General features: G+C 51.5%; 1 protein-coding gene across 2 annotated transcripts in view; it reads left to right on the top strand.

The window, feature by feature from the left end:
• Positions 1 to 14,547, top strand: part of COL17A1 (collagen type XVII alpha 1 chain) — a 49,322-nt gene that overhangs the window by 15,051 nt on the left and 19,724 nt on the right. For both annotated transcript variants that reach the window (XM_069567038.1, XM_069567037.1), the window contains exons 9-24: positions 1,250 to 1,393; positions 2,626 to 2,784; positions 3,366 to 3,437; positions 4,733 to 4,804; positions 5,766 to 5,834; positions 7,147 to 7,308; positions 7,680 to 7,757; positions 8,934 to 8,978; positions 10,011 to 10,229; positions 10,953 to 11,171; positions 11,503 to 11,532; positions 11,908 to 11,934; positions 13,157 to 13,183; positions 13,286 to 13,348; positions 14,059 to 14,163; positions 14,455 to 14,517. In XM_069567038.1, the coding sequence (XP_069423139.1) occupies positions 1,250 to 1,393; positions 2,626 to 2,784; positions 3,366 to 3,437; positions 4,733 to 4,804; positions 5,766 to 5,834; positions 7,147 to 7,308; positions 7,680 to 7,757; positions 8,934 to 8,978; positions 10,011 to 10,229; positions 10,953 to 11,171; positions 11,503 to 11,532; positions 11,908 to 11,934; positions 13,157 to 13,183; positions 13,286 to 13,348; positions 14,059 to 14,163; positions 14,455 to 14,517 (1,554 nt within the window). The remainder of the gene's footprint in view (positions 1 to 1,249; positions 1,394 to 2,625; positions 2,785 to 3,365; positions 3,438 to 4,732; positions 4,805 to 5,765; positions 5,835 to 7,146; positions 7,309 to 7,679; positions 7,758 to 8,933; positions 8,979 to 10,010; positions 10,230 to 10,952; positions 11,172 to 11,502; positions 11,533 to 11,907; positions 11,935 to 13,156; positions 13,184 to 13,285; positions 13,349 to 14,058; positions 14,164 to 14,454; positions 14,518 to 14,547) is intronic.

Here is a 14,547-nt window from a genome sequence, read left to right as displayed (position 1 = left end):
GCCACTCGTGCCATAAATGACAGGTCTAAGGTTGTGACGGGGACCCAGGGCTGCACGCAGCGGTGCCGAGCTGAGCAAGTCCTGGGCCCTGCTGCTCTGTAGTTCACAGGCAATAAAGCCCCAGCCATGACGGCTCCGGGACAGAGGGAGCGGGGGCCAGAGGAGTCTTCCCGGGTCAGTCAGTCACTGGAAGGGAGACTGAAGGAGGGTCTCAGCGAGAGGAGTGGGCAGAGACGCGGGAGGAAGTTTCTGTACACCTGAAGGAAAAGGAGCAGGAGGGGACTCCAGGAGGTGGTTAAGACCAGAGTAGGCAGACATATGAGAGTTCAAACCTGATTATCTCAGATGTCAGGGATTCCCTGTCTCTGTTGACCGTGTGGCACTCCTGTTGTGGGTGGGTGGGAGCCAAGAACAGACCAGGAAGAGAAAGAGCTGGCTCGGGTGGCTCAGGAATCAGAGACTGGGACTTGTCCCAGGAGCTCAGGGCCTGGGCCGTGGGATCCAACGCCAGGCCTGACACGGTCTCACCTGAGTCTTTCCAGGCTTGGGAAGGGGGTTGTGGAGCACACAGTCTGGAGCTCTCAGGGGTGGGGGTGCCTGGGTGGTCCTCTGGCACATGTTATCAGCAAATGTCTCCTCTCACACGTTGCCCTTGCACCATGCCACCCTCCTCTTCTGTTTGCCACCTTGGGAGGCACAGCATGTTTTACTCCACTGAATCACCTCATTGCAAATCCTCATTGCCAGAGGGTCTGGAAATCAACTCACAGGAAAGCAGCATAATGTTTAAGAGTTATGGGCCACACAGTCCTTTTGACACTTCAGAGCATACAAGGTCAGAGACCCCACACTCGAGGCAGCCTCTGCCCGGATGAGAGTGCCACTGAGCCATTTGTTTCAAGGGGTCTTGTTCTCTGGCTATCCCAGGTGTGAATGCTCCCCCGATCCAGGATGACAGGGTCTTCCAGCCACAGAATCTTCCCTGTGATGTCTAATTAGGAAATATCTACTCAGGACTTTGACCTCCTTGTAGAGCCACTAGATTTATGAGGCTATTAACATTACAAAGTGCCAGGTTAATCAGTGCTATAAATTGACAAAATGCAGAAATGACAAGGCTAACCAGAAATGTCCCAGCAGGTGAAGTGGAGGCTTCATCCTCCCCAGTGTTCAGGGTGCCATGAATGTTCACCACTGCAGCTTGGGAAGGAATCCCAAGCCAAATGAAAAACTAGGGGATTCCTTTCAGGGACAGAATTGGATGACGTCAAACGTTTGCTCAAGGGGAGCCGCTCAGCAAGTGTGAGCCCCACCCGGAATTCCTCTAACACACTCCCCATCCCCAAGAAGGGCACCGTGGAGACCAAGGTGGTGACAGCGAGCTCCCAGTCAGGTAAGCCCCCCAGCCCCAGGCTGCTGTGGAAGGAAGGGAGTAAGGTGATAGGTGTGCCCAGGCGGGCTTTTCAGGATGCAGTGGAGACTTTGCAAAACCCTGAGCACTGCTCTTCCTGCAGCGTGAAAATGTGGACTGCATCTTCTCACCTCCATCTGATCAGCCTTCCCACGTGCCGGCCATCGTCTGGCTCTAGAGCCTAGAGAGTCTCCCAGGAAATTCTCGACTTGTCCTGGGAATGTGTTGGCCAGGTTCCCTGAAGGAAGAATATTGGGGAAAGTTGTAGTGTTTTCTGTCATTCATTCACTCATCTGATAAACGTTTATTATGTACTCCCTCTATTCCAAGCACTGGGCACTGCGGAAAGGCAGTGAGCAGGGTAGACTGAGGGGAAGACAAGCAGGCTGAGTGTAGTTCAGGACTCATACATCATGTGCCTGCCAAGTGCAAGGCGGGTTCTGTGGGAGGCAGAGAGATGAATCAGCAGGTCCCTGGGGGGAGGTGAGGAGAGAAGCCAGTTCTGCTATATATGAGTTGAAGCTTTCCTCTCACTACTGGAAAAAAAAAAAAAAAACCCTTGAGATAGCAATCTTTTGTTTTTCAATATAAAACCAAACCTCAGAGTAGTTTGTGACCTGTGTGGCTACCTCCCACTCAGTTTATTAATAGGCAGAATTGGTTTCAGATTTGAGATGTGCCCAATGCCACTCAGGGTAACAGCATGCCCCCTGGGCCTGGTTGGCACAAAGAAATGTTTAAGGGGCGTTCAACAGGAGAAGGCTGCCACTGGTACTGAGTGGCCTCGGAACTGAGGACTTCCCTTCCTGCGCTGCTGTCTGCAATTCTACTGTAAAGGAGTCGTAGCTCCGTGGCATCTGTGAAGGGGAGTCAGCAACAGAGAGAGAGAGAGACCATTAGTGGGGACAGTGCACTGGGAGGTGGTAAGGGGGGCTTAGAAGGAGAAATGGGCGGACCCTAGAGCAAAATTTACCTACTTCAAATTTCATCAAGAGCCAACAAGAATTTCTGACTCAAGAGATCAGGTTTTCACCAGCAACAAGATTTCAGACAGAAGTGGGATGACCAACTGCTGCAGTTTCCTTAGACTGAGGGAGTTGCCAGGACTAGGGACCTTCAGGGCTAAAACTGGGAAAGTCCTGGCAAACCAAGCCCACTGGGTTCCCCAGCACAGAGAATGGGTTTGTCTCACTGGGGTGTGTGTATGTTTTCAGTGTCTGGCACCTATGATACAACCATCCTGGATGCCAACCTTCCCTCCCATGTGTGGTCCTCCACGTTGCCAGCAGGGTCCTCCATGGGCACCTATCACAACAACATCACAACCCAGAGCTCATCTCTGCTCAACACCAATGCCTATTCTGCAGGATCAGGTATGTGGCTCGCAGCTCACAGCCCCTCCCTGTCCTGACCCCTCCACATCTCACACTGGAGCTGAACGGCCCCACCAGCACTTGTCATCCCCATGGCTTCCTAGAAGGGCTTCCCGTGGCCAAGCAGCCCAAGATTTTTCCACTGGAACTTCAATTCAATTTCTATGCTGATTCCTCTGGTGGAATACACACACACACACACACACACACACACACACACACACATCTATATATGGTGAGAAAGAACATGAAAACAAATATAAGGATTAACTGTGTGAACTTGAGAGATCATTTAACTTCTCTGGGTTTTAAGTGCCCTCTCTTTGAAGCAGTCATGAACGAGAAGGGCTTGGCTGGAATCGATGTCCATTCAAAGCCCCACCAACCTGCAACTGCCCATTGGCTATTATGGCCCAAGGCACACCATGGACTAATGATTGGTTCCATGCTGCAAAGCAGGAGCCCAAGGTTTTCCTAAAAACAGTAGTGTAACACAGTGCAATGCTGGCCTTTCTTCCAGCGCTTCTCTGCCCCTGTTCTGTGCGGATGTACTCTTACCAACCTTCTTCCCTCTCCCGTAGTCTTTGGAGTTCCAAATAACATGGCCTCCTGCTCCCCAACTCTGCAGCCCGGAATCAGCACCAGCTCCTCAGGTCAGTGCTTGCCAGCTTGAAAAAAATGGTTGCTCTTGCCTAGTGAGGGAAATGGAATGGTTTGTAGGGAAGATGTTCTTCCTGACCAAGAGCATGAGGACTTCCTCCATACACATGGCAGCACAGAAGCAGTAACCAAGGAGCTGCGTTAGAAGACTCAGAGCCTGCCCTCCATCACAGTTGCAGCTCAGTCCCCAAGGAAAAGGGGGCCAGAGGCTGCACTTACGTGCTTATTCTGTGCCTGTCCCTCTGTCTAACAGGAGAGGGGGAGAGATGGAGGTAAAGGGACTAAGTGAGGCAGAGCTTGTGACATTTTTAGGTGGAAAGTGTTGTTAATTTACAAAGAACTTAACCGCTTCTTAAATGTTGTAGTTCCTTGGGAGTCTCAAACAATGTTACTGCTTTGCTTCCGATGCAGATGTATAATCCTTTTAAAGTATTTATTCACTCTATTTCCACATACATCATCATAGCCTATATGTAAATAAGTTATCAGCCCATTTCTTTTGTTAAAGGAATTTGTCTTCTTTCTGTGTTATCATGACTAATATCGCATAGTGATGTAGGCCATTTTTATTTTCCTTGGCCTACTTAACTTCTGATTTCAACACCGCCAATTAACTAGTGTCCCACAAACCCAGCAGATACCAGATTCAAGCTTTTTTTCCCTCTTGCCTTTGCTAGTTTACTCTGCAAAATCCTGACTGAGGAGGATGGGCTGATGTTGGGTTTTGTGCCCCAAACTCCAGATAGGATGGAATACAAGAAGCTGTTAGCTAGGGAGGAATGAGCTTCTACACTGTTAAAAACAGACAACCAACCAGCCTTTGAAATACTGCTGGGGGTGAGGGGGCTTCTAGGTGCTTGAGTCAGAAGGAAAAATAAGGTCCTGTGCTGTTAGTGCCTCAGCCATGTGTCTGGATCTGCAGTTCCCATGCTGTGTACCGAGGCACCCTAGGGTCCTGCAGAGAAGGGAACCCCTGGGATATTTGAAATTTTTGAGGCATATAGTAACATCTGTCAGACCCTATGCAAACTACTACTATTAAGTTGTGTGGACCTAAGTTACTCAATAAATGGAGCTTAGGAATTTTCTGGGTGGGGCGGTGGGGGGAAGAGCAGTGTTTAAAAAATTACCATGTCAGTAAGAGTGTGGGAACTGAGAAGGTTCAGAATCTCTGTCATATGCAAGGGCATTCATCGTGGAAGTGGTTTAGGGGGCTCTTGGGGCTGGCTGCCTTACTTAGAGGGCCTCATCTATGTACCTGCTCTCACCTGTCCTCAATTCCTCTCAGTGTTCGGCATGCAGAACAATCTGGCTCCCAGCTCATCCACCCTGTCCCACGGCATGGCTGCCTCCTCCACAGGTCTGTAACTGGGGTTTGGAGCCTAGGAGCTGGGGAGCAAGGCCTCTTTGCAGCTATAGCTCACAATAGCCCTTTTCAGCAATGGAATTAGAGGGACCAAAATGTCCCTAAAAGTCAATTGACCTTTCCCACCAAAGAAAAATCCTCCTTACACTGACCAGAGATGCCAATCTCAGTCAAGTGCTGGCTCAGACATGAGTGAGAGCCTTGCTGGGGGTGTGTCCTCTGTGTCCCCACATCTCATCACTGTCCTTAACTGCCCACTGTCACTGCATATCAATCATTTGGCTGACTTTATAGTGCACCCCTCTGTGCAAACCTGGGGGATGCAGGAAAGAAGAGGCGCGAGCCTCAGCCTTTGCCCTCAGCTTGCTTACTGTTCAGTTGGAGGGCTTCTCTGGTGGCTCAGATGGTAAAGAATTTGCCTGCAGTGTGGGAGACCCGGGTTCAATCCCTGGGTCAGGAAGATCCCCTGGAGAAGGGAATGGCTATCCACTCCAGTATTCTTGCCTGGAAAGTCTCACGGGCAGAGGAGCCTGGCAGGTTACAGTCCAGGGGGACACAAAGAGTGAACATCTCATGCATATGAAACATCTGGGGGATCCTGTAAGAGAGCATGAATTAAGCTGTGCAGAGCAGGTGTTGGTACTGTAGGAGTTCAGAAGGGAAGTAGATGTGGGGGGATGGGGGAGTCTAGGAGGACTTCATGGAGGAGGTGGCCTTTGGAACACTCCTCCAAGGATGAGGATTATATCATACAAAGTTTCATCTAAGTTGTTGTTGTCCTCATGGCTGGAGAGAGTTGATTTCATGATTCATTATTATTCTGTTCATTACTATTGTTCAGTATTATCTTCTCTCCCCTGGGGAGGCCGCCTGTCTGCCAGGGCAGGTCAGCTGCTTCTGCACAGTGTGGAGCTGCCTCCTGTGCCCCACTCATCTAGTGGTTCTTGCCTTGCAGCATACGGTGTGAAGAAAAACATGCCCCAGAGCCCCACTGCTGTGAGCACTGGGGTGTCCACTTCTGCAGGTAAGTGCCGCCGCCAGCTCCCGGAGGCAGGCCAGCACACCGGAAGGTCTGTTCCGTAGTCACATGTGGCAGGAGGGAACATAACCCATGGGTGGTCTGAGGTCTACAAATGGGACTCACCCCGAAGGCCTCTTGGTTGTTTCCAGGAGTGAGCAGCTGGGTGTGCCTCTCACCTTACCTTGGCCTTCCTGTCCAAGGGGGCCGTGAAGCTCCACCCGCCACACCTGCCCAAGGTCAGGCCCACACAGCCCAGCCCCCACCCCTGTTGGAAGCCCCATCACAAGAGCCAGGGTGCCCCTTGGAAACTGCCACACCCTCCCTACTTTCTGTGGCATCTTTATCAACTCAGACGCATGACACACAGTAGCCTGTTTTCTCCGCTGCTCTGATCCTGGTGTGTTTCCCTCCATTCAACAAGTTATCCATCCAAATCCTGTTTACCAAGCACCTGCTTTGTGTGAGACAGTGTTCTGAGTGCCTGGCGTAGACACAGGGGCTTGCCAGGTGATTCAGTGGTAAAGAATCCACCTGCCAACGCAGGGGGATGAGCGTTCTATCCCTGAGTTGAGAAGATACCCTGAAGGAGGAAATGGCAACCCGCTCCAGTATTCTTGCCTGGAAAATTTCATGGACAGAGGAGCCTGGTGGGCTACAGTCAATGTGGTTGCAAAGAGTCTGATACAACTTAGCGACTGAACAGGCACGCAGTATGCAGACACAGATGAAGAGGCTAGATTCCCATTCTCACCAGGCTGACAGTTCCAGTGGAGGAAGCAGATAACAGACAACTGGACAAAGTATACAATATAATAACAGAAAATGACACGTAGTGGAAGGACAGACATAGTGAGGTGGTAGAGACAGGGATGTGTGCATGCTGGATGCAGTGGTCCGGAAAAGCTCCCCCAGCATGCAAACACTTGAGACTTTCCATTAGAAATGAACCTACCCACTTAATTAAAGAAGGGCCTGCCTGGCATAGCAACTTTGGCCCATTCACTGAAGATCCTATAGAGTCCAGGTGGGAGGCAGCCCCTCAGGCCAGCCCCCCGTGCTTCTGATGTTGACCCAACCTCCTGATGGCCAGGCCCAGCCACTCGGGGGAAGATGCCACTCGGGGGAAGATGTCTCTGGTCCCCAAGATGCTTCTTAGTAATGGCTGTCAGTATCAGCGAGAGCAGGAGCCCCTCAGACACACCCACTTATCCCTTTCTTTTCCTCCACCCTCCTTTTCTTCTTCTCCTGGTTACTCCTTCCCTTTTCCTTGCCCTCCACCTTTTCCATCCTCATCACCCACTTCTTTCCTCTCCAGCCAGCACCACAAATGTCCAGAATGATGACCTCTTGCACAAGGACTGTAAATTCCTGATCCTGGAGAAGGACAACACGCCCGCCAAGAAGGAGATGGAGCTGCTGATCATGACCAAGGACAGCGGGAAGGTCTTTACAGCCTCCCCAGCCAGTGTCACTGCAAGTACGTGGGAGCCCATGAGACTCAGGTTTTGGACGAAAGACAGTGTAGGCAATGTCCTACCAAGGTGGTATGAGATGTTTGAATGATAGAACCATTGTCATTCCATTCAAATGAAAACTGTCTGTTGAGTAATGTCCCAGAGTCTGTCTTGAATGCAGACAAGCTAGGAAAATTCCACCAAAGAGCTCCTAACAGGGTCTTTGGCCAATAATAAGTTACCTAACTACAGGCCCAGACTGGGGCAGGGGGTTAACCCTAGGAAAGCAGGGCCCTCTTCCTACCAGGCCAACCTCTACCTCTGCAAGCGGGAAAGGATGTGGGTGGGGGAGCGGGGAAAGAAGATCTGGGATCATCACGGGTTGTGTGCACAGCTTCTTTTTCAGAGGACACCCTAAAAAAGGAAAAACAAGCTGCATACACCGACACCTACCTAGTGTCAGAAGCTAACGGTAAGAGCAAATCTGATCGCTGTCCACTTTGGCCGTTCCGTCTGTCATTGATCTGTCTTCCGAGACCTCAGACCTCAGCGTGTGGTCCTGACCAGTAGCATCATAAGACCCAGGAGCATGTTAGAAATGCAGAGTCCTGGGCCCTAACCCAGACCTGCTGTGTCAGAGACTGCATTTTCCCAAACTCCCCTATTGATTCGTGTGTGTTTATCATGGAAGCAAAGACTTTCTGTGGCACATCTAAAGTCCAAGTGGCATTTTTTTTCTCACCTTACTAGTCCTCCCATGACTTTCAGAACTCATAGAAAAAAAGCTTTGCAAACCACTTGCTAGCTTTTTTTTTTTCTTCCCAAATACCTGGATTCTGTCCTGGATTACCATATTTCTTCACATGGTGGTTCCTGTGAATCTCTCCAAATCATGGATTTCAGGGAGCTCAATAAAGGAAGAGAAAAGTTAAGCCACAGAACATTTTTTTTTAATGCAAATGAAATCAGTTACAATCCTCTCAAGGTCTAACACTAAGTCTTCTACTTTTTTTTTTTCCTAGATACTTAAGTGTTTCTTCTTTGATTATCTGAAGCTAGGTCTTCTAAATTAGCAGTTCCTTACATTTTAGGGGTGGAGGTGGGGTTGTGGAGCCAAAGGACCCTTTTCAGAACCTGGTGAAAGCTGTAAACAATTTTTCCAGAAAATCGCACACACGCCCACAAATTCAGTGATCGTATAGCATCTGGGGCTCACTCTCAGCCCTCCTGCCGGCCCATCTTTGCCTTTCTTTTCCTTCCAGTTCAGGTTAGGAGCCTGTGTGCAAAACCTTTTAACCAAGAAATCAAGAGTCATTTCTCACAAGCACATTTATTGTGTGAACGCCATGGTCACCCCTAGTATGTCCTCCAAAAAATGTCTTGGGCTTTAAGGTCACAAAAGTTTATTACAGTGTATTTTTGCCCACTGTGAATCATTTGCCAAGCCAAGTCTTCATCAACATAATTATTGCAGTATGAGATCCGTGAGGACTGAGTTGATGGTGTTCCTGCACATGGCTGTTCCACGAGGTCCCTGGGGCACACCTACTTCAAGCCCCACAGCAGGTCCACGCACAGGCTGGACCACCCTGCGGGCTCCTGCAGTTTAAGGGCACAGCCACAACAGTGATCTCGGTGTTTCTTTCAGGAGATGTGAAGACTGTGTCTGCAAAGGGCAAGGGCTCCTCTGCAGGTGAGTAAGAGCGGCGGGTCCCACAGCGACAGGAGTGGAGGAGCTGTTGATGGTGAATGGACCAGATAGCAGCCCCCTAGCACGGAGCCAGTGCACACATGAGCACCCCAGCTCCAGAGTGTCCCCAGAAGCCTTCAAAGGGAGTGGGGTGGAGGGCGGTGGAGGGGTTGGCTGGGGGCCAAAGCAGGGCTGCAGAAGGAGCTCAGCTCAGGAGACATGCTCACAGTCACAGTGCACCTGCGGGATGCCCACTGTCTGGGTGCCCACTGCCTGGGTGCCAACTCTCTGTCCAGGATCTGTCAACACGGCAGGAGCAATACAGCAGGCCTACTGGTGGGCCTTACAAACCACTCTCCTCCCCCTGCCCACACGCCTTCAAGGTGACCCTAAGATCACACACGTCTCCAGGCCCTTACACCTTCCTCACCTGCTCCCATAATCTTGTGAGAGAAGGAAATCAAGGAGTATCGGCCCACTTTAGATATTAAAAACAGAATACACTTTCACTAAAAAGAAATAAAAAGCCTCCTGGCCACCCTTAAGTGCTGAGTATAGTTCTAGGCACTGTGGGGATTACAAAGAAAGAGCCTTGTGAACTGAGATGTGGAGATGGCGATTATTCAGATTTGGGCTTCATAAAATGCGGGAGCTTGTGGCAGATCCATGTTCATAATCAAGAATTTTAACCCTGATGCTCTCTGCTACATCCTCTGCTAATTACGCCGCATGCCTTATCTCATTTAACATCCATTTCATGAAGAAAGGTCAACTTTGAACTCCATTTTATAAAAAGAGTAATCAGAGAGGTTAAGGGACCTTCTCAGGCTCACACAGCTCAAGCCCAGGATTGTCAGACCTCTGCTCATCACCAGCCACCACAGCTCCATGTTTACTCCAGGAGCCACAGGGCCCTACACGCAAGCCCACTCATATTCACTCAGGCCTGCAGGAAATCATCACAAGTCAGAGAATTTGGAGGGAAGGGGGCACGAGCCGCCGACATTCACCTTACCCTTGCCCTCTCTTCCACAGACGTCCACGGCTACGACCACCGCCATGGTGGTGGGGGCGGCGGTGGCAGCGGCGGTGCCCTTGGCAGTGGGGCCGCTGGTGGAGGGGGCAAGGGCTCGTGGGGGGCGGCGCCTGCCTGGTGCCCCTGTGGCTCCTGGTGCAGCTGGTGGAAGTGGCTGCTGGGGCTGCTGCTCACCTGGCTCCTGCTCCTGGGGCTGCTCTTCGGCCTCATCGCTCTGGGTATGTGTGGCAGCTCCCCACTGCCTGTTCAGAAGGGCAGGAACCAGCAAGTATCCCAAGTGTCAGGTGCCAAGGGGCCCGAGATCATGGGTGCAGACCCCTTGTTCCTGCAGATGAGGAGGCTGGGGCTCCAGGAGGCCCCTGGTCGAGGTCCTGTGGCTGCTCCATGGCAGAGCTGGGTCTCTAAGGCAGCTCCTGGTTCTCAGGGGCCCAGGGGCCCAGGGCCCCATGCCAGTGGCATCCTGCTCCAAGCACCTGCTGCTGCTGCTAAGTCGCTTCAGTCGTGTCCGACTCTATGCGACTCCATAGATGGCAGCCCACCAGGCTCCCCCATCCCTAGGATTCTCCAGGCAAGAACACTGGAGTGGGCTGCCATTTCCTTGCTCCAAGCACCTGGCTACGCTTAATAATCAGGCCAGACCTTCCATAGCCTTTCTACTTTCCACGTTGCGTTGACTCTCACACAAGCTCCCTTGGGAGACTTGAGGGCCAGCTCCGTCACCATGGCCAGGCTTCTTCAAGGCTCAGTTCCACTTTTAAGTAGCTCAACCTGCTGGTAGCCACGGCAGACTATCTCCCCCAAAATATTCCAGTAAAATGTCCCCGCAGCGTAAGGAAGCCACCACAGACTCCAGAGCCCCAATTTCAGCCTCCCCTGGAGCACTAGGAAGGCACTGGCTGGCAGGCTCCTGTGCTGATGCTGTCTCTGTGTGTCTGTTCCAGCCGAGGAGGTGAGGAAACTGAAGGCACGTGTGGAGGAGCTGGAGAAAATGAGGGGCCGCTTGTCTTACAACGAGAAGATGGAGAGGAGCAGCCAGGACTCTGTGCAGGGGGTTGCGCCCAGGCTGGGGGAAGGTCTAGGAAAATCTGGGCTTGATGGCTACAATCTGGAGGACATCTGGCAATTCGTGAGTGTCAGGCTGAAGACAGAACAGGAAAACGGTGAGTACATCACAGGGGAAAAGGCCAGCAGCTCCCAGTCCTGGCTCCTGTATGTGGAGTGGTGTCTGTTTAGGGCAATCCCCAGAGCCCCTCACTCAGCTCTCTTGACAGCTCTGGGAGGGAGGGAGGACCCATATTGGTATCCCATTTTATGGTTAGAAAAACTGAGAGCTAGGGAACATTGTCCAACCTGCATACTTTAGAATCAGGTAGCTAGCCCTAGCCTGTTTTGTCCCACAATACCACTGATCCCCTTCAGGTATGTGTGTGTTGTGCTTGTGTGTGTGTGACGCAGATGTGCAGCTAACTCCGGCTTTCCTGTCTTTTGTAGGAAATCTCCGAGGAAGCCCTGGGCCTAAAGGTATCGCAGTGGATAGAGCCCTCTTCCTGCACTTGGAGCCAAGTTTTCTGGGGGTGGGGAGTGGGGGTGGGGGTGGAAACCTTTTTTGTTTTTTTCAAATTGAAGGATGAGCAGTGGAAAGATCCTACAGAATCTGTTGGGAGGGCTGAGAACTGGCTCTACCGTCAGAATATCTTAGAACGGGAAGGGAGCTAAAGTGTCGTCTAAGAGAGGCGAGTGACGAGCCCAAGAGACACCAATGGCGATGGAGAGGAAGCCACACCACACGCCAGCTCACTATGACATGTCATTTACATGCTGTCCACTGACCTTTAGGAGGGGATGGCCCTTGGCTTCTCACCACATCTCACAGTTTTCATGTCTCTCTTATTTTAGGTGACATGGGAATTCAAGGCCCTAAAGGTAAATAGAACACGTACATTTTTACCTTAACTATTAGTGAGGGTTGACAGTTTAAAGCAATCAGCAAGTGCCAGAAAAGACACTTCCCACCCTCCCTGGCCATCCCCCACTTGTGATAGGACCGTGAATTGCAGAGCAGCATGCAGACCCTCAGGCTTTTGGGAAGGGGCAGGGGGCTTCCCAGCAGAACAGAGCGGCACCTCTGGGGCAGTACTGTTGCTGGCCCGATCTCAGGGGTTCCCACAGCAAGGACCCTGATGAGGCCTGTGGTCTGGATCAGCCCAGGTGGTTCCAAGGCCAGGGGTACACAGACCATTCTGAGAATCACTACTGGAGATGGCAGGGTCACCCCCTCTCTTCTCAGCTTCGCCACCCTTCTCAAGAGATCCCAGTGCAGGAATTGGGGTTCCTCTACTTGGTGGCCTCCCAACTTCAGGATTCCCTGCCCCCCACATGCACACTCTGGGTCATCACCTCTGTATTCCATTCCCCAAGGCTCCAGCTTGCAGGCTGTGAACCCATCCTGACTATTGTGGACTAAAAAATACAGTCACAACTTGAAAGTAGAGAGTTATTTTGTTTGGTGGGAATGTTTAGGACTCTGAGCCTGGAAAACAGCATGTCAGGATCTCTGAGAGAACTGCTCTGAGGGGGTAGTGGGGGTCAGGCTATATAGAAGTTTGCAACAGAGGGAGCAGGCAGTCTGAACATGATCAAAGATCAGGTATCCAGGTAAGGAAGTGAGCACTCTATGTATGGAAGGAGGTAAGCCTCTGGGCTCGCTGAATTCATTTCTTTCATGTGCACCCAGCTGTCTGGCCTCAATACTGTTTCCTTGTTCACCTTGCCTCTCGCATTCCCCCAGCTCCCCAGCAATCACCGTGGGGGCAGCAGCATCTGCTGGATCGCAGTTTGGGGAGTCCTCATTCACATTTGGAGGCCAGAAATCGCTGATGGCTGTGAAATTTCTTGTTCATTAATACAGGAGATATTTTCATTTCACACCATCATGCAGTCAAATCTGAATCACAGATAAACAATACTCATTCTTCACTATAAGTATGTTCCAAACACTACAAATTCGTTCCGTGTTTATCTGCAATTCAGACTTAACTGAGCGTCCCTTATTGTAGTTTGGCCATCCTACCTAAATTCCACTGGAGGTTCCCTCAGGTGATCAGCCTGGGTCCTCTGCTTGACTTTTCTTTCTCCATTCCCACAGGAGACCGCGGGTTCCCTGGAACTCCAGGTGTGTAGCCTCTGAGGGTGCTGCTAGGGTTGTGAACCGGTGGGTCCTGGCTCCTGGGGTCTGGGAGGAAAGCAAGGCTGAGCTATTCTTGTGTGTCCACAGGTATACCTGGGCCCTTGGGCCACCAAGGTCCAGAGGGACCAAAGGGACAGAAAGGCAACATGGGTAAGAATCACTTCTCTGTTCACTTATTCCCTCATTCATTCATTCAGTAAATGTTTTTGTTAGGTACCTGCTGTGTGCCAGGCCCTCTTTTAGGTGCTGGGGAGAGAGTGGTGAACAAAACAGAGAACCCCTGCCTACTTTTGGGTGCAGATAAACAGTAGACATAATAGATAAGCGAAGTATACAGAGGGAGGAAGTGACTGGTAAAATAGGAACATAGAGCCCAGGGTGCCTGGAAGGGCTGAGGGTAACTGAAAATAAAGCTGGCAGGGAAGGCCTTGCTGAGAAGGTGCCATTTGAGCAGAGATGTGAAGTGGGAGAGGGAGCCAGGCCTAAGATGATCCAGCGGGACCTTCCAGGCAGAGGGAGCAGCTACAGGCCTGGGGCAAGGGTCTAGGAGCTTGGGGAGGAGGAGGAGGAGGAGGAGGGCATCTGGAGCCCTCAAAGGAGGCCAAGAGTCAAGAGGGAGGGGCCTTGGAGACCTTGCAAGGATATGGCTTTTATTCTCAGTGAGCTGAGAAGCTGTTTGCAGGTTGGGGCAGAAATGGGACATGATCCACTTGCACTTTCAAATTCTCTGGCTTCTGCACTGAGTCTGGGCTGCAGAGGGAGAAAAGTAGGGAGGTGGGTGTGGAGACTCCAGGCAGGTGTCCTGCCAGCAAGCTGCTGCCTAGCTGGTGACTAGCTGAGGTTGGCATTTCTGTCTTTAGGTGAGCCTGGCATGGAGGGACCCATGGGCCAGAGAGGGCGAGAAGGCCCCATGGGACCTCGTGGTGAACCAGGGCCCCCTGGGTTCGGAGAGAAAGGAGACCGAGGTAAGAGGTGATTCTTTCACTAGGAGGACCGGCTGCATCCGCACTCCTCCTCACGCAGTTCTCCCTCCCCCTCTCTTTCATTTGCATTAGCTGAGCACCTGCTTTGAGCCGGGGTCTGTGCTGGATCCTGTGGTCTAAAAATGGGGCATGGGCTGGGATGTGGGTTCAGGCCCAATGGATCGGAGACCACCAGCAGGGTGGGAAGTGTTTTCCACCCTGCAAATGATACCACATGGGCTGAGTGGGCAACCGAAGTGGGGATACTCTCTCAGAGTGCTTATTTCTCCCCAGGGGATGCTGGTAAACCAGGTATTCCGGGCCCACCTGGTGTCCCAGGCTCTGTCGGTCCCAAAGGTAAGTCAAGTGCCCACACAGTGCCCAGGT

Source organism: Ovis canadensis, chromosome 22 (genome assembly GCF_042477335.2).
Source record: "Ovis canadensis isolate MfBH-ARS-UI-01 breed Bighorn chromosome 22, ARS-UI_OviCan_v2, whole genome shotgun sequence".
Classification (NCBI taxonomy): Eukaryota; Metazoa; Chordata; class Mammalia; order Artiodactyla; family Bovidae; genus Ovis; species Ovis canadensis.
This window is presented reverse-complemented; position numbering and strand designations above follow the sequence as displayed.